The sequence below is a fragment of the Phoenix dactylifera genome, chromosome 8 (genome assembly GCF_009389715.1).
Source record: "Phoenix dactylifera cultivar Barhee BC4 chromosome 8, palm_55x_up_171113_PBpolish2nd_filt_p, whole genome shotgun sequence".
NCBI classification, from domain to species: domain Eukaryota; kingdom Viridiplantae; phylum Streptophyta; class Magnoliopsida; order Arecales; family Arecaceae; genus Phoenix; species Phoenix dactylifera.
In genome coordinates, this window is record NC_052399.1 from 31,571,912 (window position 1) to 31,594,582 (window position 22,671).

Sequence of the window (22,671 nt, forward strand, 5' to 3'; positions counted from 1 at the left end):
CTCTCTCTCTCTCTCTCTCAGGAGCGATTCTGTTCGGGGCTTTGGAATTGGAATGCGGAGGGCCGGTGAGTGCTCCCGTTTTAAACGCCCCCGATGCGTGAGGTGTCCACTGTATAATATGACACGTGGCAAACCCGTTACACCTGTTGCTCGCTCCAGGATCCTAATCCGCCCGGAAACCGGCACGGCTCATCAGCTGCGTCGCCACGAACAGCAACTCCCACTTGGAAAATGCTTGCCGGAGACGGGTGACGTGTCAAGGCGAGTTGGTTGCTTTGCTGGAAAACTCAAAAAGAGATTCGCTTTGGGACCAATAAATACATTTTTTTATTATTAGTTAATATGGGATCATGATTCATGATAATCTCTCCTACCACCTTGGTATCCCTCGTGGATACAATTTGTCCCGGATTCACATTTCAATAATTTAGGACTCGTTTGGTTCGTGAAAAAAGAAGGAAGAAAAGTATGGTCAACGGAAAAGTAATGAGATGCCTCTTGTTTGGTTGAAGTTTTCAAAAAAAAAGATGAGAAAGTTGTATTCTCAAGAAAATATGATTACCACATTTCATGAAATATGAAAAATTTACTTTTCCATGAGGCGGGAATCACTCCATTTTTATTTTTTCCTAAAAAGACCGTTCAGCATTAAAGAAGCATTAATGACCTAATTTTTATTAAGGATATAATAGAAATTATACATAACTTTTCAGAAAAATGGATGGTCAACCAAACATAAGCACTCTGAAAATCTGTCACTTTCTTATGTTTAACCAAACATGCCAAAAATACATTCCCAAGCATTCTTTTCCTAGAAATTTTTTTCTTAAGAATCATATTTATAGGAGAAAAAATACTTTCCGTGAACCAAACGAGCCCTTAAGCTGTGGAGAAGAAGATTAGTCTGGGCTAATAAATCTATATAACATCTTTTTTATTAATTAATTTTGGACTATGCCACATGAGAGGAAGGAAAAAAAGAAAAAGAAGATGGGAAGCATTGAAACAATTGAAATATGGCGATTTTGGGATCGTCCAAATCTATCACTTCATCCCACTTCATTAATGGATCATCTTTTAACAGAAATTACAGAGTAAGTAACAGCATGTGGTACTTATAAGCAATTGGATTTGAAATTAATGATATAGATTTTACAAGGATCTCGAATTTGTTGGAATAGAATAACAATAAATCCTTCTATTTTAGTTGTTGTCAGTGTTACGTTGCATAATTTTTGGTGATTTGTTTGAGTCAGAAAAATATGATTTATTATATGATGATCATCTTGACAATGATGGCAATCATTTTGAGTGTATTTTGTGGAAGATTATATGCATGCTGGGTGCTAATTTTTTCTATATTGGATTTCATCTTTCTTTCAAATGTTTCTATCTACCTGTTTTTAAAATCCTTTTTGACTTGACCAACCTCTCTTCATTGTTGGGTTTCTTGTTCATTAGAGAGCCTCACTATATTGTGTGATGAGGTTTGAACTACACCCATTACTAGGAAGTAAATTATCTTGGATTCATCGCATCTTCCTACGCTTAAAACATCTTAATGGTGATGTATTTCAGCTTGCTTCTTTGAAGTCGACCATATCCATATATCATACTGCTAGCAATAAAAAAACAGCTTCATCCGAGAAACATTGGAAATTTTTAATTTTCATTTTAAAAAAGGATCAAATGTTTAAATAGAAATTTTAATTATTGCCTTTCTAAAAATGGTTCAAGTTTTAAAGTCCATTCTTAAAAGTTCTATATTGGATATGTAAATGTAGGTAGACCCGTATTTATTCATGTCCAGTTGTTCTAGAATACATAGCGAGATATAGTTTGACTCATGCACTGTGAAGTATATGTTACGAGTTACTCGGACCGAGCTATAGAGAGCCCCGCATCAACTAGCCTTGTAGGTTGGATTGGGCTAGATTAAATTTGGTTGATTTTGTCAAGATTGTGTTATACCTGTAACCACTTATGATCGCCTTGGCGAATAACTAATATGGGACTAAATATACGTCTGCACGGATCTTCATATATTTTTCCGTTCAAGCTCTGACGTTCACATTAGGCTAAGGATTCAAATCTATTTAAATCTAATCATAAGTACTACAATTGACCTATGATCCGTCTCCACAAGCTTATGAGGACTCAGAGCTTAAACAAGGAGAGTATATGAGGACTCGTGCAGCATGTATTTTAGTTTCTCATTGGTTATTTGATGAGGAATCTTGAGTATTTATATATGACTAAAAATCCAAAAAATTTGGGTTCTCACCCTAACACTTTAACATCCTTATATATATATATATTGAATTTTTTTTTTAGATAAATAATCTTAATTCAGAATTTATCTGGGATCCATGCTATCCTTGTGAAACATCATGGTCGCGAGATGTAGTTCCCACGGCTAACATGTCTCTTGCATAAAAAAAAATATGGTGCGGGCCGCCTAAATCATCATCATCCGGAGCGTCGAGGTGCAATTTCGTTATTTACATCAAATCCGCGGGGTAGTTTCGGAATCGTCGGCTAGTAGCTAGAAAGCGACCGCCGGTCACTGTGAGTTGCTTCGGGTCCACGGAGGAGGGAAAGGGGAAGGCAACGGGCGTCGATGAGCTCCAGCTTCCCACGGTCTCCCTCCCCGGTCCTCCTCAACATAGGTCAGAATCTCTCGAAATTTCCCTATTTAATTTGGACTTTCTTCGATTTATATGTTCCTCTCCTATAAACCGAACCAAGTTGGAATCTTGCCCCTTTTTTGTGAATTTTATGGATTTTTTTTTGGTTTTAATGGACCAGAAAAGTTGAAGACGAGCCCTCAGAATCTATTAGTTCATCATGTATTTTTGAAGAGAAATATGAATTTCTTTCGATTCGTCTGTTCTACTTCTTGAATCCTCAATCAAGGTGGAATCTTACCTGATATTTTTTGGATTTTTGTTGATTGTAATGGACCAATTGTTGCTGGGGAACCCTAAGAATCTAATTTTTCAATACAAGCTATTGAATAAGAATGACGTTAAGCTGATTTGGCTCTTTATTTTTTTTAAAATTATTGTTTCTGGAAAAATTTGTCGTTTGGAATTCTGGGGAAGTCACGGTTGCATGAGGCAACGATTGATGAGTGTGAATGGTTTTGGGGGAACTATGAAATTGATGACTGTGTTGAGAATGATTCTGACGAGATTCAAAGATTATGCAATGGTAGTTGGATTGAGGATGCAATTGGGAAGATTTTCACTTCTTCAGCTGGGAGGTACATTGGCCACTGAATGATCAGTCTAATTTTGTTGGCACAACCTGCCAGACTCTGGCTTCCGCACTAATAGTTTATGGGTTCTAAATTCTAATACGGATCCATGAGAGGAGGTTCTCTCTACCATTCATTTATGAAGTAGTGAGGTGGATAGTTTAAGTTAATTTACATAATTTGTTGGGTGAGGATAAAGATTACTACAATGAGTAATGGAGTTGGGGTTGATATCTCGAAGCCATTGGCTTTTAATACCTAGTAGATCTAGTGCATATCATTTGGAGGACTAGGATAAAAGCAGTAAATGAATTTGGTTTGAGTAAGAGGTAAGTTTGAGTTGAACCTAAATTTTGGTATGCTCCTTCTTCTAGTTTCTCTATTTATCTCTTTTTGCCTAACCGAGTATTAGCTCAGCTTGGTTGCAACAAATATTGTATACCCAGTTAAAACAAAAATGCTTGAGAAGCTAATGCAGATCTTGTTCACTTGGTTTATTCTCAGAGAGAAGTGCCAAATATAATAATTCATCAAAAATCATAATGATTAATGCTATTTCTACCCACAGCTTTATTTGTTATCCGTTTATTTGGATGTGGAAGCTGACCTGGCATGTCAGTGAAGTAGGTTCAGGTGATATGAAACACCCTTGTATGTGCTTATATGGCACTTAGCAATCATGAGTTTGTAAATTAATTTTTTAATGAAAAAAAACTTCTCTTCCTTTTTTCTCCTCTCCATCGAGTTTCTTTTTTTTTTTTTTTCTGTTTTCTGGGCATGTTATGTACAAATCTGCAGGATTTTGATGGTTGCATTGTGCCATCTTCTTTTCCCCATTTTCTTTTTACTCATATTCTATAGTATATCATTTTTTGTCGTTTGCAGGGGGGAAGAAATATGCAACAACAATTGATACACTTACTCAGCGTGAGCCTGATTCCATGATTGCAGCAATGTTTAGTGGTCGGCATACTGTTTCTCGCGATTCTGAAACGGTACTATTTGATCTTTTGAAACAAGATTATTTGCATCTCTTTTAGCTCTTCTGTATGTCATTATTCTATAGATTCAGTTAGTGCTTGGTGTAAAATTGTCCAGCCTGCTGAGTTATGCTCAATGACATTCTGGAGTTGTCACTTTTTTGGGTTCCTATAGTGTAGCTATAGTGTAGCATAATTTTTGAAATCCTTTTCTTTTTTTTTCTTTTTTTCCATGAGAAGTATCTCTTGCGATTAAGTGTGGTGAGTGCCTCTAATATAAAGCTGTGACATTGTTTTAGGATAAAAGTTTACTGCTAATGAAGCTTAGGTACCAAACACAAGTATTAACATCGATATTAAATGACATGCACTAAGGTATATCATATACTGTAGCAGTATTTTCTATGTTGCGCAGTATTCTTTTTTTTTCTTCGTTATGATCTGATTGGGGAGAAGGAAGAATTTCCTTAACCTGCTTAACTCGAATATTTAGATGGAAGAATTTCTGTTGTGCTTTTGGATCTGCCTTGGTTGCTGTCTCAGGTTTTCTCGCCATTAGTCTTAATTTTGCATCTACTTGCTTAAGTTTAGGCAGCTCCTCAACCTCAATCATATTGATGTTTGCCTTCCCTTTTTTCTTGGAATCCTCATCCTTCGACTTCTTCCTTTTCGATTGTAACTCGATTCTCATGGCTTTTGCGCTACCTTCATCGATATCTTCAATTTTGAAGAGCTTCAGCTCCTTTCAAATGCTCTTGTGGAGATCTCTGACATATTTCATGAAGATTGCATGATCATCGATGGAGATCTCAAGTAAGGTAATTTGCTTGTGAAATTTAGTGTTGTAGTCTTGGACAGATTGATTATGCTTCTGCCGCAGGTGTTGCCACTTGACTTACTGATCCTCCTCATGGCCGATTGGGTAGATTTGCTCTACGTCAAATTAGAGATGCCGTTGTTTCTCATGTACGAATTCCATCAAGTAAGGGCATAGCTGGAAAGCTTGAAGTGGGTAAAAGCTATCTTTTGGACACTAGTATATCCATACCTAGTAAAGTGGATCTCTGATTAGTCTAGCTAGTTATCCATCTTCTCTACGTCGACACCTCCATTATATATATGAATCTTGATTCAAGTTTCGACTTTGAAAGGTTGAAAAGGGGGATTCTGAGTGCTCGCAGGTTATTTATCCTCCTTGCTAGAAAATAGATCTTTGTCTCTAGATATGGGTGACAGCTTTGCTACAGGAGTTGCTGGTGCTTGTGTTGAAGGCACGCCAATTGAAACATGGTTTCGATGAGTTGGAAAATCTTTTTTTCTAGTTGTGTGAGACATTCCTTCATCTCATTATTCATCGAAGTAGTAGCATCTAGACTTGCTTTCATCCTTCGATGTACTTCAAGCACTGAGAGCCATTCTTCTATCTACTTGTACCGCTCGTGCATCTGGACCTTAAACTAAGACCCTAACAAATATAAAGGACCAAAGCTCTAATACCAATTTGATCTGATTGGGAAGAAAGGAGAATTCTCTTAACTTGCTTAACGAATCTCTCAAAAAAAAATTAGAAGAAGTAGAAAATTTAGCGAAGGTAGGATCTAGGTCCCCTTTTCTTTCTTTGATTATTCATAAACTGAGATATATAGCCTCTATTTATAATAATGAGGTTCGCTAATTTAGATTAGATTTCTTTTCTAGTTCGAACATGACTAGCTTTCCTAAAATAGATATGACTAGTGAAAATAAATATGAAAAAGCTAATATTCTATAGAAGTAAGATCTTAACTTCTATATTGATTTTGCTTTCGCCGCTCCGCCTAATTCTTCCTGGTTTGGGAGATACACCCGGTCAAAATCTTTCTCATAAAAAAAAATTGGTTTAACTGGCCCAATTCAGAGCTCAAATGATGGAATTTAGACATGATCGCTAGTTGTGCCGCACCCTTTTAGAGGGTGGCGTTACATCGTAGATCATGAAAAGTTATCCATTTTTTTTAAAAAAGATTATCACAATTAGATGCCGTATGACGAAGTTATGGCCTCCGGAAGTTCGACGTGTGATTCGGTTTTCCAATGTGACAAATTTCGCTCTTAGACCCTATCTAGCACTACCAATAGTGGCCAAGGTAGTTCATATCGAGTCTTATGATTCTCCTAGATCACTTCATGATGTTTGGTTCCTTAATTTAAATTCTCAAGATACATTTGACCTTGACGTAATGGTCATTTTTGACAATCGATTACCCCTATTATTTTTCATGACTAGGAAATACTCTAACATTTCTTGACCAGTTCAATCAAATACTAGTACAATATATCCATGTGTCTAAGTGTCCCGGGCATAAATATCCCTAAGTGATTGCAAAAGTTTGGGGATATTTGTAGTCATCTAATGGATCTGTATTCATGTCGGTAATTGCATTATGGATATGGAGCAAAGAGCTTGATCATGTTTTAGAAATAGTGGAGGATATTATGGAGCCTTTTGAAAAATCCTCCTAACTTATTCAAGGAGAATTGGTGAATTAAGCAAAGCAACGTAGATAACATCTACCTGCCTGCAGCATTTTTCTTGATATTCATAAACATTTTTATTTACTTTTGGTCCTTTTACCATTAGTAACCACAAAAATAAAATTAATATTATTTTGGTGATCAGCATTTTAAACACCATTCTTTATTCTTGTCTAGAAATCTAATAGAAGTATCTTTTGTGCCTTTTTCTTCACTAAGGTTTTACATCTCTGCCTTATGGTGGCTATTCTGCAAAATGAAGACTTGTTATTGCTTAGTTAATTTTTTGCCATCCATCCATTATGGTGTTACAGGACTTTCTTGATCTGCTTTAAAAAGTGGCAAACATTAATCTTTTAGTGGTTTGATGAGTTGTGATGGCTTTGTAAGCTTATAATTATATCCACTGCTGCATCTTTCATAAAGTTTTAATTTCTCAGAGATATATTTTTTGTTGTTTTATTGATAATCATTCCAGGCTTGCTATCATGTTATCAATTATTTGAATCCTACTTTTATTCTTTGATCATACTGAATTCTTGCAGGGGACGATATTTGTTGATAGGGATGGGAAACATTTCAGGCATATTCTGAATTGGTTGAGAGATGGGGTCATTCCCATGCTCAAAGACTCAGAATATCAAGAGCTGTTGCGGGAGGCTGAATACTATCAGCTACTTGTAAGTTACATTCTCCATTTTTTCAGTTGGTTAAAGGTCTGCAGTTCAGAGGCTGTGAAATCTTACTGTCAAGTGATTTCTATTTGTTGCCCAAAATAATGATTTGAAGTCCAGATGGCATACATAATCCTGTTGGAAAATGGATGAGTTCTAAGACCATGTGCAGACACATAGAACATGGCTGGATCGTGATCAATCTGGAAAAGCAAATAGAAAGCAAGGTCCTTTCAGTGCTGAAATCAGCACGGATGAATCCATACATAGATGCACTAAGGTTATCTAGTAGATGATGGGCATTTGAATTGTGCACCAATTTTTGTATGATTTCTTTGTATATATGTATATTTACGTATGTGCCCCCATATAGCAATTCTTGATCAGAGGGAATCTTTGGATTATCCAAACTCTTTCCTTATCATCCATGAAATAGAAAATGATGCATTATAATTTTACAAGAAACTCTGCAAACCCAGATGGCGATTGAAAACTGCAAGAGTGCAGGGCCACCTTGGCAAAGTTTGGACATTCCATCTTTGAAATCATTCTCTATAAGAGTCTTCTACATAGAATTCTTCTTCCAGATTGAAGTTTCATTATCTTTTCCTCGGTCTTTAACATTGAGCGGCACAGAGGGATTAATCCTAGCTTACATCATCGTTATTATATTTAAGATAAAATTAAGATGGATTGATTCACCTTGGCTTTTTCTTAGATGATGCCTGATCCATCTTTTCCTCACAACCCTGGTGTGAGGTGCACACTTACGTCAAAGGAACAAGCCTTGATTTCTATGCTTCCCAATGGCATCCGGCATTTAGCTATCCAATTTGAGGTTTTTATTGTGTAATGATTTCTTGAAGCTGCCACTTTGTATGGGTTATCTAACAGCGATAGCTTGATTTACAAGCATGTTCAGGTTGCATTATCAGTTTGAGTGATTCCAAATGTATGTTGAAATCCCACTTCCCCCAAGTTAAATCCTGTCCATCAATACTAATTATGCACCGTCAAGTGCAGATAAGTTTCAATTGCTGCTGATTGCCTCCTTTTAGTATGTGCAAGTGTGTGCAAGAAAGGCAGACCCGTACATGTGCATTCAAAAAGTTTGATTGCAGATCATTGTATCAAAGCCATGAATAATGAGTTTTATACTGCCCATTTGGGATCTTAAGGTGAAAGAATAAGAACACAAGGAATATCAACTTATAACGAGTGCATGCGTCATAAGCCTAGAACCTGGGTTGACCTGGAAAGAGCAGGACTATGTGTGAATGTTAAGAAATTATATAACTGTATAAGTTTATGAAAAATTTCTCTAGCATTGATATTCAATAGAGGGACTATACTACTTACTACTAAGAAAGCAGGGAAAAGATTGATTTGATTCAATTGTGTGCCTTGAAAATGCCATTTATATTATTCTGTTGCCACTTTCTGCCTCCTAATATGAAAGGACAAAATGCATAAGTGGCAGTATTTGTTATTGAAATTTAACAAATTAGATTATCAGAAAGGCCATGCTCAGTGTCCGTTGATGTTTCATAAATATCCTGAATAATCTGTTTTTCTCCATTTCTTGGGACAAAGTGGGTTATTGGCTTCTGGTTGTCAGCATTCTTTGTTGCTTGTAGTGGTTAAAACAAGCCTTCTTTGATTATTTACAGGTGTTATCATAAATTTTTACAGGGATTGGTTGACCATATAAACACAAATTTGAATAAGAAAAAGGATGAAGATGGCTCAGAACCTGAATTAACACGTACAGAGATCATCAAATGCATTCAGTCTGAGAGAGTGAAATTTCGAGGCGTGAATCTTTCTGGTCTTAATCTTTCTAAACTAGTAAGATTTTAACGAACATTGGTTACATAATTATTCAACTTTGTGGAATGTATGTGCCTCCTCATTGCTTCCATCGTTGCTTTCACTTGATCTTGTTAATTTTGAAGGCTCTAAAAATGCATAGAAGCATGATGTTATCATCCAAATTTTAATCAATTTCATATAATGGCTTACTTGCTGATGTCACTCATGTACATAAAATGTTCGTGCTAAGTTGTTAAGCATTTGCATGACAATCACCAGGCCAAATGCTAGTTTAGCTTATGTTTTAGTTACACTTTGAAAAGATATTTAAAATGAGAATCAGGACTTCACACTCTGTGCTTGATCTGTGAAGATTAAAACTGTTGAGCAGGTAGCTGATGCACCTTTAAACTGTTAAGCTAAATAGTTACCTTTTTACCTTCTTTTTCCCCTTCATAGGGATCTAGCCACTCTTCAAATTTGGTGATATACCTCTTCCTGATACGAGAAAATGTTTGATACTTTTCTGAACGAAGATGAAAAACAAGTTTGGATGTTGTGATGTTTCCCTTGCCTGATGTTTGATAAATCTGGCAGTCAGGGTGCATTCCTCAAATTCTTTGCTGCATGCTTGGCATTATCTATCTGAATACGAGTGCAAATCCTTGCAGCTAGATGTATAATATATTTTTTGAAGGCTGTAGTTTCTTCTTTCATTTTTAGCTCCGGCAATCTTTATACAATGATAGCGAAACAAGAATAGTGCCTATTACCTGCTACCATGATTTCTTATTGCTGATTGCTTAATCAAGCTTTTCTTCTGTTCCCTTCTGAAAGGAAGCTATATTTATGTACATGAGACTGTTTGTTTTGGTGCTTTGCAGGACCTATCATTTGTTGACTTCAGTTATGCACGTATTCAGAATACCAACTTTTCAAATGCAAATCTCTGGAAAGCTAGATTTGGGGTAGGTTGTTTACATACTAGTTTTGCCACAAAATGATGTTTCAATAGCCTGGTTTGTGGGTCAAATGCCTTTGCCTTCAGTGCGTGCTTCTCTTGCTGTCTAAAAATTGTACTAAACTAAGTTGTTTCACTGCCTTCATACCATGGTATGCCGTATTGGCCCGAATTGGGCAGTACAGGGCATACCGTACCGGGTCGGTATCAGTATTCAATACGGATGGCGTACCGACACTTAGTATGCTAAAAAAATTCCGTACTGTACCATACCGATACTGTGTTAGTATGACACCGGTACGGGATCTGGTACGGAGACGGCGAACCTTGCTTTATACCTTTGTCTTTATAATCAACTCAGGACAATTCCCATTTCTGGCTAGCTATTTTTCATCTTATTTTTGTGGCTGGATAAAGAAAATCCAACTACTTGTTTCTAGCAAATAATTTTATCTACTTTTATGCATCATACATTAGTATATGTTAATGTGGCTTCTTTTATCTTCTAAATAGGATGCAGAAGCAGAAGGTTCTATTTTTCAAGATGCAAATTTGCGTGAGTAAGATACTTTGTCAACAAATTGCCAATATATTTATTTTATGTTTAATTTTGTATAACTGAGCTTCCTGATATGGAGCATAATTCTAACATTCAACTTTTGATAACGAATGGAGGTATTCCATCATGTCCATTAACTCAGAAAGAAATTAAAAAAAAGAACGGGGAACAACACGACACGGTATATTCATGAAGTATGACTATCTGCTGGAAACAGACTTTCCTGATTGCTCGTGCATATTTACCTGTTCATGTGCATTTTTGCACTTTAGATGTACATAGCTCTTTCTTCTCCACATTGTGGGTATCTATGTTCATGTGCATTTTGCACTTTAGATGTACATAGCTTTCTTCTCCACATTGTGGGTATCTAATCTCGTGCCTTTAGTTGTTTGGCATGTTCTTTCAACATGAGTATGAGCATGAGGATGCTATTTTTTTGTCTTTTGCGTGACACTTTAATATCTTAGTGCAAAGGCCACGATATGTTTTCAATCAGTATCTATCCAGTTCATTTCAACCAAGGTTCGCCGTACTGGTACCAGACCCTGTACTGGTGCCACACTAGCATAGTATCGGTATGGTATGGTATGAAATTTTTTGACGTATCGAGGGTCGGTACGCCACCCATACTGGTACCGGTACCAAACCGATATGGTACGGTACGGTACGGCACATCATGATTTCAACATTGAGATACTTCTTCATATTGGCTTATTGGCTTTATGTTCCCCTGAAGTCCGGTCCAATTCCTTCTTCGTTTTACTCACTGTTGATCCTAGAGTTACTAATGAGCATTTCTTATCTAGCTATGAGGCATCTTCCGATGCATTTCCTTACTTTTTTAGATTTAGTCTACTCCCAACAGTTTGATCCTTTACTGCAACCATTCTTGCTTGTTTAGAAGCCATGTGGTATTAAGCGGCTGTTCAAAGTCTGGAGCAGGAAGTCTGCTTAGCCAAGCAACACCAATATTATTGGAGACTCATACTTGTGACCTTGTTTACATTCTTGCATGAAGGTACCCATCAATTGGAAATAGGTCCTCATACTCAAGAAATGCTTTGGTGACTTGGTGGCCTCCTTCAAAGCTTGTTTGATTGCCATGGTTTTACCTTGGCCCGGGACTTTGATTAGTCTGAGGACTTGACTGTTGGGTATAAAATAAAAATGTTTCTGGTTTCATGGTTGCTCTTCATGGTTGACTTTCTCAGTACTTCTATACTTTATGATGGGCAGTTTAAGAAAATATAGTCATCTGCTCAATGTCAATTATGTAATAATACTCTGATGCTCTTATAAGAAATAGCATATTTGGTGTTAATTTGAGATCGAAAGACTTTGGGCCGCTCTGCTTGTTTATGTGCCTCAAAGGCTCTCTCTATGAGATACTACTATCACACAGTACACCCGTATTCCAACTATTGGCTCATTTTTGACAGCCCTAATGTAGCTTCTTTGAACTTCATCCCACTGATGATGTCCCTCTTTAGGATCTCTCCACTTGGTCACTGATCATGTTGAACTCATGATCTCACCATCTATCTTTGTGCATCAGTTCATGTAGTGAATCTTACTGTCAGTGCTCAAACTATCCCTTATGTGACTCTCCTTCTCGGTACATCCAAGTGACCATACTTATTCTCTTTTCTTCATTATTAACTAGTCTCTTAACCTCAAAGCTGATATCAATGTTGAGCTTCTAATCGATCTGGTCATTTCCTGATACTTGCTTTTGTATCTTCCAAGAGATTTGCATGTTTCCTAGAAGAGTAAACAGGTGAAATTGTCTCTCACTTTAGCATAGGTTTCAGGTAAACAGCAATGCTTCTTCGTTGACTTTGGCATCTTCTCCAATCATTAACCTTTTTCACAAACAAACGAAGCACATGGACATTAGTTTTAAAGTTTGTGGCGTATATTCTCATACTCAGTTCCATCACAATACCTAGCTTACCTAGCAACTTGTAGGTTTCTTGTTGCCACCAAGTCCTTCCACTATTTTTGAGATGGACTTTCAATCATTGATGATGGTTAGTTTAAGAAGAAGATTATATATACTAACGTTAAAATTATTTTCCGATATTTAATGTATGTACATTCATTACTGCATCCATGAACCATATAAACATGTTATATATGTGGATTTGTGTCCTACTGCAATTATTTATATTATTATATTGTCCCTTTTATGGATTTTTGTGGTTTCTCAACCTGATTCATTGGCATATGGTTCAATTGCTCTTGTATATGCTTTTGTTGGTGAATTGACTAATTCCAAAATACTCTAGTCCTGGAACTGTCTATTGAATGTCATTAGGCATCGCTTCCATGAAAAAATTATACAATGGCATGAGAAAAGGAAAATGCTTACAAATAACTGAGTTAGTTGCTACTTAGAAATATCATGGTTAGGCTCTATATGGTGTTGACATATGGCAGACCCACGTAAACATCTGTATAAGAAAATGAGGGCTTCATTCACTTCCTATTTGCCTGTTCTGTGCATGTTGCAGAGATACGGTTTCCCTTGTTTCAAGTGATTCTGTCTGAGAACATGCCAAGAGGCACCGATGTCCTACTAATATGCTCCAAGTGACATGCACAAGATTGATTGTGGCTCTTATATCTCACAACTGGAAAATGGGGCTTAAGTTATATTTTGTCAGTAATTTGGTATATAAAATGGTACATTTGTGCTTATTCACACACAAAGAAACATTTCTTTGGCTATTTATTGGAAATATGGATGGCACCATTGTCCATGCAAACAATCCAGCTATTAATGGTCACTTCTATTCTTGGTGATACATATAGAAACAATGGCACACACAGGTAACAATTTGGATTATGTTATGCCTCCAGTGCTTGTCAGGGTCTTAAGGTTCATATCTACACTTTCCACCACCTGGAGTAGAAGAGAGAAGATTCTAGGGTGAGGGGTGGGAGGGTGAGAGGCTAGTCTTCTGAAAGAAACAGATACTGCATATAAAATTATTTTGGATCAACATTATCCATCTTTTTTGTTGAAAAGAACTTGTTCTTCCTAGTACAGATGTGAGCTTAGTGGGGCAAATCTTCGTGGAGTTGTATTGGATAGAGCTAATCTTCAGAGTGCAAATCTGCAAGGTTGGTTGTTTGTGATCTTTGATTATTTTCCTAAGTATTTATTTCGTCTTTTTGCTAATTTTGTTTGTTGATTATGTCCATTTATCATGTTTGGTCTATTGTTTGTATTTGCTTGTCTTACGTCCATTCTCATAACTTTACAGTGGTTATGCTCCAAAGACTAACATATCTTTGGTGAAATTTCCATAGCAACCATTTTAGTGTCTGTAACTTCCTGCTCTTTATTCTGTTTTCTAGTATTTGACTATTTTTAACTTTTGACATCTCCAAACTGCCATCTGTAAAAACTGTGCCTAAATCAGCTGCTAGAGGACGTTAAATAAGAAATAAATGCTTTTGCACCTTCTGGCACATATTCTACAATCTTTTTTGTATTAACATATATTGAAAGACCCAAAGTAAGCTATTTTCTAATTGTGAAGATGTTTTCTTGCAAACCAACTTGGCTACAATTATTTTAACATAGAACTGACTGAACCTTATGAAAGTATGGAGGAGCATATGTGCTAAAAGTTCCATGATTCTGCAGATGCATGCTTGATAAAGTGTAGCTTCTGTGAAGCTGATCTTCGTTCCGCACATTTACAGGTCAGTGCATCTCTTTATATTATTTAATTGCTTCTTCAATTTCCTGTGTCTGTAACAGCTTGGGCTGCTATTGGGCCAGCATGTGGCTTGATACTTCGGGCTGGGGTTATGGCCAGGCCTATTGAAATTTTGGATTTGCTTGGTCCAGCTTGGCTCACTAGCAGCGCTGCTACCAGTAAAGTACAATTTTTATTGTGGCACGTAGACTTGGTTATTATGTTCTGTCGCTTTAGTTATCCCTTCATAACATTGAAAGATCTGCTGTGGAAATATGATCTAGAATAGCCTAAGAGATTTCTTATAACATAGAAGTAAACAGATGTTTTCTTATTATTTTGTGGGATAAAGGATAAGTAAGATAGAAGGAAGACAATTAAGGCATAATTGCACCTTTCTTTGACAAGTCTTTGATGGTATTAGACTAAAAAACAGACGTTTTGAATCATTACTGACTAAATTCATGAACTCTTGCCAATACTGCAGAACTCTTCTGAAGAAGAATATTGTTCGCTAACTGACATTATTTGATGTTATATAGATTCTGTTAGTGTGGGGTTTTATGAAGGACTTAAGTCTTGAAAGTTAATTATATGAACAGTTAACTTATATATGATTAAACCGGGTCACATAGTGAAGATTAATGCCCTGGAAAAACTATTCATGGCTTACTAATTCAGTCAAAACACAGTAAAATTTCATTCAGCTGAGGTACCATTCTGCTAAGGTATCCTAAAGCATATGTAATATTTGTAAGAAATGGGCATGTGGAACTTTATCACAGCATTTTTGGTTTAGAGTCTTTAGACTGTATTTCAAATTGTTGATGGAAAGAATCCATAATAACCAAAATGATCAGACATCATTCCTTTTCGTTCTGTAAGATCTCTTGTATTTTATTGCACAACATGAGGTTTTAACGTTAGCTGTTAGGTTGATGTTTAGCTGACTGTGATGGTGAATGAAAATTATTTCCATTCATACATGTGAATGCAAACAATTCAATGTTTATTCATTTCTTATTACATGGGCTCCTTTTTGAATCAAGTTTTCTTTTTTTATTTCTTTTTTATTTGCAGTTGGAAATGAGTTTATTTCTTGTCTTCTTGCGATCTGTAATATATGCTTCCAATTATAGAACCAACAAAATTACATTTTAGTATAATTTTGGCATACAAAAAGATGTCTTTTTAATTGGACATTCAATTGGAACATCACTTTTGATCAGAGCATTACAATCTCTATGAGATAACCAAAAGATCTAAACATAACCATATTTTCTTCCCTAAATCAACATTGACAATTTTTTTGACATACAAAACTTCATAAATAATCCGTTTTGGATGACAAACATGCTTTGAACACTTGATCCTACTTTCAGATCTTCATTTGTGACAATTTGAAATGGTAGGAACTAAGCTCTATTTTGATATGAATCATACTCCATAAAGTGGATACTTCATGTGAGAATCACTGAGCTGATAATCGTGAGATACAGCATGTGGACTGTAATTTGATCTCTCCATCAAATTCCTCAAAATCACAGGCTTGTGAGACAAGAATGAAAATATCAGCAAATGATGATTTATCATAAATTCATCTTATGTTCTAGCCTATGGTATGACACAATGGAAATGAGAAGCTCTAACACCAAAGCTAACCATATTGTAGACAAGTGGGTGGATGAAAGAAGGAAAACGTGCATGTTTTTTTTTTGTTATGTCATTGGGAGAAAGGATGGCTAAAGAAGATGCGATGGGATAGCTAAAAAAATAGTTGTAAATGCAAACTTTTCTTCACAGACAAGAATCAATGCCTCACTGTATCTTGAACAAGACCTCAAAGAGGTTACACTATCAAGTAAATGGTTTCTTTGAGTCTCACCAACTGGACTATTGGTCTCAGCAAGATAAGAAAACTAAACTGATGAATAATATATTTCAATAACCAAAATTATCTATTCACAAACCTTGTGTGGATAGGCTTTTACAAAGATTGAACTCTTAAAATTCTTTAAATCATTGTCTTAAATTTGAAACAATCCCAAGCGTGGTTTGGTCAGTACCCATACTCGGCACCATGCTGCTATAGTGTCAGCATGGGTCTGTTCGTGGTACTGATGCTCGGTACACCCCCTATTGAGTATCAATTTGCTTCTGGTATGGTATTGTATGGTATGCTTAGTACTAGGTGGTATGGTTCGGAACAGTGAACCATGATCTCAAGTGCTAACCATAATAAAGCAACTTAAACAAACCAAAAAGTAAACTACATCTCTTGGGTGTCATTTGACCACTAAAGGCATGGTAACCTTGTTAAGCATTCCTGAAGTCAAACACTTCCCAAACATTTTCGAGAGTTACATTTAAATTCATGTAAATTTACTAAAATGAATTAAAAGACTAAGTTATATCCTTGGAAAGTTGGAATCATCTGATGAAGCATATACCTCTAAGTTCAAGATAATCTAATCTAGGTAATAACTGTGTCCTAGACACAAGTCTTGACATGAAAAGTCTTCATAAAAATTCAGCATAAAATGAGTCCTTGATAAGCCAAAATATGCTCCCAAATTAAATTGTCATTATCTGCCACTACATATTTATCAGCATCTGCACTTTATGAATTTTCGTGGTTTGCTGACTTGGAGTTTGTCAAAAATGTAATGATCTGACTGTTGAAATTCTTCAGAGTGCAAAGCTTACGGATGCCAATCTTAAAGGAGCTAATCTGGAAGGAGCCAATCTAAAGGTAAAATATTTTATTTTGCCAAAAGTCTATTGTTCATGTACACAAGGAGATGGCTGGGGACCAAGATTATTCTTCTAAAGAACCTAATTATTTATGCTCTATTCATACTAGAATTCTTTTCTTTGACTTTCTAAGCATTCTAGGTGCAATTTTTTCTGTGTATTGGTGAGATGTTGCATCTTCCAATGGGTTCTTTATTTGATCAACATCTGCATTTCCATAAAATTAATATGTACATTGAGCATGTCACAAGGAGAGGAAATGTTGTACAAAATAATGAAACATGTATGACACATATAAACAAACCATTATATCTGGAGAACTTATTTTTTGCAATAATGTACTTTGTGCATTAATGTTGGGGTTGAGTCAGTTTGACATATTTATATGGTATAGTCTGGATCAATGTGAGCAGAAAAGTTTGAAGAGGCCCCACTGAGGATAACAACTCAGATTTGTATTGAAGGGTCACAAAAGTGGTGGGGGAGGCTTAGGTATCCTTTATGGAAATTCAGCCTAAGATTTGGAAAAGCTATCATTGACCAAGAATGCAGACATTTGGGACAAATGAAGGGGAAGATTCATAAAAGCAGCCGCATATAGTTTGTAGGGGGCCTTGATTCAATTTTGCTCATACAATTTCTCCCAATTTGCTTAAAAAACATTTCCTCCTTGAGCAAGTTGTGTATGATCCTTGGAATTGCAAGTTGGGAATCCTTCAATTGCATATCTGCAAAGCCCGTGTCAACCTTCTCTGCATTGAACAACAATGACCAGTTGAGAATATTTCATGGAGGTATATCTAAAGGTGTTAAACGGTTTGAACTTCTACTGATCTTTTACTAGCATGTCTTTATGATCTGTTTCTTAAGCCTAAATTCCATGACAAACTTGGCCCATTTTGCAAAAGCCTCCACTACAGCTTCCTTGGTCTAATTAATAAATTCAATTGCCGGTGTTCTTCATCTTCTGACAAACATACTCCTTTAGGCTTTAGATGTGTTGTTATTCTCGGTGCATTGTCATGTCGTTTTCATCTCCCTGCCCTTGAGTTTCTACCAGTATGATCTTCTTTATTTGTTAAGTACTGTTTCATGACGTTTTAAGGGAAGACATTGACTTTGAAACTTATTTGTTTACCTAAAAGAGAATCTTTGCTAATTTACAAGCCAACCAATCAGAACAAAATATTGTCAAAATGATTACTACTTATCTGTAGTTTAGATTCTCATGAAAAATGGGTTGATATTTCAATCTTCATCTGACTTGTAGGGTGCAAAGCTGAATGGTACAAATTTGCAAGGTGCAAATCTTCAACGGGCTTACTTGCGGGATGTTGATTTACGTGATACCGTAAGTTATAATTCTTGATCTAAATGCTCGATCATATTGAGTCACCAATATTTAATTCATTGTGTTTTTTGGAAGGATTGAATTACCATGTGCTGGTTTCATGCCAGCATGGCAAAATGGTACGTATTGTGCTGGTGCTTGGCATGCACGAGCATCATGGCATGCCATGAACTGGCACAGATTTGGTACTGTGCCAGTGCTGCATCTGGTAAGGGACTGAGATGGTATATACGGTACCTGATTTGTTTTGCTGACTGGCACTTTGGTACATGGCTATTAGGATCTGTAAGTCAGGTTCGACAGAGAGATCTGATGACACGACCACTTGCCTCTGGAATTACATCTAGGGTTAGGTTATCCAACAAGTTCAATTGTATCTTTTTCTCTTGCAAATGTTTTGAATGCCAAAAAAAATGATGCTGATATTCTGAAGTCTTTCCCTTTGAACAAACAATTATACTGGTAATTCAAATTCATGACTTATTACATTCCCTGGTGCATTGGATCCTATTCTTATGTTAATATGTAGGGAACCATTATGGTCTAACATGGAATACGTTAAATTAGTAAAGTTCCATATGTCCAGCTTGTATGCTGCCAAAACTCTCTTTGTACTTACATTTAATTTGTACAGCAATTCATATAACAAATAATTTCTTCAGTTTCTCTTTAATCTGTCAATTGCATTTGATGCCCATTTCTGTCCATTGCTTACTAAATAAATAGATTTCAGAATACCTGATTTACTTAATCAGTTTAGACATTCACCCCAATTCCTTCATTAATTTGGTGTAGTGGCTAATCTTTGCTAATTGTTTTATTGATTAACAATTCTTGTAGATAACACATTTCAAGGGACATTTTGATAATGTTAACAGTCAACTTCCTTTTTTCGCATCAAACTAGCATATTGAGATTCAGGCATGATGACGACACTAATTGAAGTTTACAGCTGAAAACTCACTAGTCTCATGATCTCATCATTGTTAATTATTGCACTCATCTCTAGAGATGTTTTTTCCGGTTGCTTTATGGAAATTATCATTATCATTTTGTATGCATTTCTTTTAGTCAGAGATAACTACAGATATTCTATCACAAGCAACTGAACATTTTCAGTCTACATCCACATACAACAAACGTAACAAGGCGTTCATTTAATGATAACTCGGTTGTAGCTTAATTCTCTCAACTCATCATGACCAATCCTTGCACATATCACTAGATTTGCCAATTATCTCCGTTGCCTATGGATCTTGTACCATTTCTGCTGCTGCACCCAATGTGTTTTTCATTCTCTCATTTAGCAACAAGAAAATTATGCATGATAATATTGATTTGGAAAACATACATGATTCAGTATGCAGTGATTAGTTTCATATGCAATACATTTTTTCGGTACTTACAGAGTTATTTAATCTTATTTATTCAATATAACTATGACCAAAGTACCAAATTGTGTCATTTTTGTTCATTTAAAACTTTTTCCAAGTCTAGGAGAACATTATGGTTCCTCCCTACTACCATGATTTTGAACTGCACAAGATGGTGAGAACCATACAAGTAATTGGTCTTTGCAGGTTTTAAAACAGGCTCATATCCTGCCTAAAGTTACCTTGCCCACAAATTATGAGTCTCATTTAGAGGGTTGATGTCGGGTAGAGATTTGGTTGGAAACATTTTGAAATGTATGTGGTCTATTTCTTGATCCATAATGCGCATCCCATGTGAATGACACGAAGCATGTTGGTTCTATTTATCATAGCTCTTTCGGTTCACATTCTTTAACAAACATGCTTGTGGAGTTGTGGGCCTCCTTGATAGCCTTCTTTTACTTCAAATTTTGTAATTCTATGCTCAGTATCCTAGCATAGCACCATGGAGTGGCTTGAAAAAGTAAAAGTCCTTTAAATTGTAGAGATCTATATAGATGATTTTTCCTCTTTCAGATAATCATTATTGTAATACTTCTCTATGCGCACTATGAGATAGCAATAAGCATATATGCTGATTAATTGGTGACAAACTATCTTTTCATTGTTGGATACAGTCACCTTCTTTTAATGCATATCTTTGTAATTCTTGCTTCTGAATCTTCATCCAATTATCTAATGTCATCCATCCTTCCTAGCCTTTAAATGTCTAAGGTCCTTTGTTTATTTTGATCTTAGATCTCTATTCCATTCAATAGCAGGCAGTTCACCAGCTTATTTTCAATAGGTTTCTCTCTGTAACAAGCTTGTGTCGTCTGTAATCTCATAATGATACCCATTTTACCCAGCATTCTCTTTTCCATGTTGCTTTTATACATGTCACAGTTAAAATTATCAATGTTATATGTCGTGTATCCTGTATTTTTCCTCATTGTTTTTCATGTAATATTAGTTGCAAATATTAATATCAATAAATAGAAGAAGATAAACAATGATGGCTTTCAATTAATTGTAGCCATAGTTTCTTAAAATTTTCCATCCAATTTTGTACCATAAATATATTCCAACCAGTCAGAGGGGAGGAAAAGATAAAATAACTCTTCTCGTTTTCCTCTAAAATAGAAAACAAAGAAGAAATGAGCTTGATTAGGTTCCAATTTGGAAAGCAGCAGCGGCCCGTTGCATTGCAGGCTGATCTGGCATATGATTTATTTATTGTCATTATCTTTTATTATGCAAAACAGCAATTGGAGGGAGCTAGGCTTGGTGGTGCAAATCTACTGGGAGCCATCAGATAATTCAGTGGCAGCAGAATATTCAACAGAACCTCCCATCCAAGGAAACATGAGTGATTTATACATTGACCTGTCTTGAGACTGCAAATGTTCTATGAAGTACCTATATGAGATGGTCTCCTAGTCCCCCTTGTGCTGTACTACTTTGAATATTGCTTTCCCATGATGAAGAAACTTGGAACGGTTTTATCTTTTTGTTGTACGAGAGTTGCTTGTAATTATGCCATTGAAACACAATGGAGTTCGAAAGTGCTATCTAGATGGGAGAAAATTTGTTGTTGCAGATATTTTCTGAAAATGGGAAATGCATTTGGATTTAAGCTTTTTGTTCCCCACTATACCCTATGCTATATTGTTTGTGCATTTCCTCGCTGCTCGAGCATCTTCGAAGTGTCTTATTTAAGAACCCAGATCCACTGAAGTTGGTGTTTAAGGAAAAGGAGTATAAAGGATGGGGAGAGACCGATTGGGGCTTGTTTTCATTATACTATTTTTTTTTAGGTATATATAGAATTAGATCATAAATTTGAGTAATGTTCATTATGATGTTAAAGCAGCCGTGCCGCTCCTCTAATAGAGATTTTATAGAGGACCATTATTATTTTCTCGATATTTTATAAACTTTTATTATGACATATGATATGACGACGTGAACAATAAAACTTCATTTTTTGAAAGGATTTAATCAAAGGATGGATTAGCAATGCAGTTGCCTTATTTGTATTCTGCTATGGCTAATAACAATAAATTATGCTGGTGTTGTTAAGGTTAGAATTTTGGAGCAAACCTGAGCTCGATCAAGCCCAGGTCTAATCAAAGCTTAACTTTAAATTAATTTTGATCTTGAAATTTGAGATCATTGTTAGTTTGTTTGAGCTCTATCCTTCTTAAACAATTATAATCTTTGTCAAATAGAAATGAACTCTAGCTTGAATCAAGCTCCAGCGAACCTTGATTATGGATTCAACAATTGTTTATATGCTTATATGTGGAGACATAGACATCTTTTGTGAATGTAAATATTTCTTTTGTCTTTATAGGAATAGAGATGCACATAATTGTTAATGTAATGTAGAGTATATGTTGCACAGTGCAGACACGCCCACTGCAAAATTTGATCCTTGCTGAGTGGAGTTTGATGATTCTGGTTTATTTATACTTGGATGAAACTAACCATGAGTCTTTAAACTAGCTTCAAGCTAAGCTCCATCATGTTTTAACCAAGCTTAATTAGAGGAGGACATCCTAGATGTAGTCATAGCAAGATGGAGGGCAACATGAGCTCAGGTCCAGTTCAAAGCGCATCATCAGATTTCCCCACTTCTGTCTGAAAATTTTAATATGATTATGGATTATAATTTAAATG

The 22,671-nt window shown here is 35.9% G+C and overlaps 1 protein-coding gene across 3 annotated transcripts; it reads left to right on the forward strand.

Moving 5' to 3' along the window:
- Positions 1-2,527: 2,527 nt before the first annotated feature.
- Positions 2,528-21,640, forward strand: LOC103707040 (FH protein interacting protein FIP2). 3 transcript variants are annotated; one of them, XM_008791379.4, is made up of 11 exons: positions 2,529-2,669; positions 4,145-4,254; positions 7,299-7,433; positions 9,120-9,275; positions 10,124-10,207; positions 10,714-10,760; positions 13,815-13,888; positions 14,418-14,476; positions 17,165-17,224; positions 18,497-18,577; positions 21,255-21,640. In XM_008791379.4, the coding sequence occupies exons 1-11, from the start codon at positions 2,621-2,623 to the stop codon at positions 21,306-21,308; spliced, it is 909 nt and encodes a 302-aa protein (XP_008789601.2). In that variant the 5' UTR covers positions 2,529-2,620; the 3' UTR covers positions 21,309-21,640. The 3 variants fall into 3 exon arrangements, with proteins under 3 accessions (XP_038985483.1, XP_008789619.2, XP_008789601.2); XM_039129555.1 differs by lacking the exon at positions 13,815-13,888 and having other exon boundaries at positions 2,528-2,669; positions 10,714-10,756; XM_008791397.4 differs by lacking the exon at positions 9,120-9,275 and having other exon boundaries at positions 2,528-2,669.
- The last annotated feature ends 1,031 nt before the right edge of the window (positions 21,641-22,671 follow it).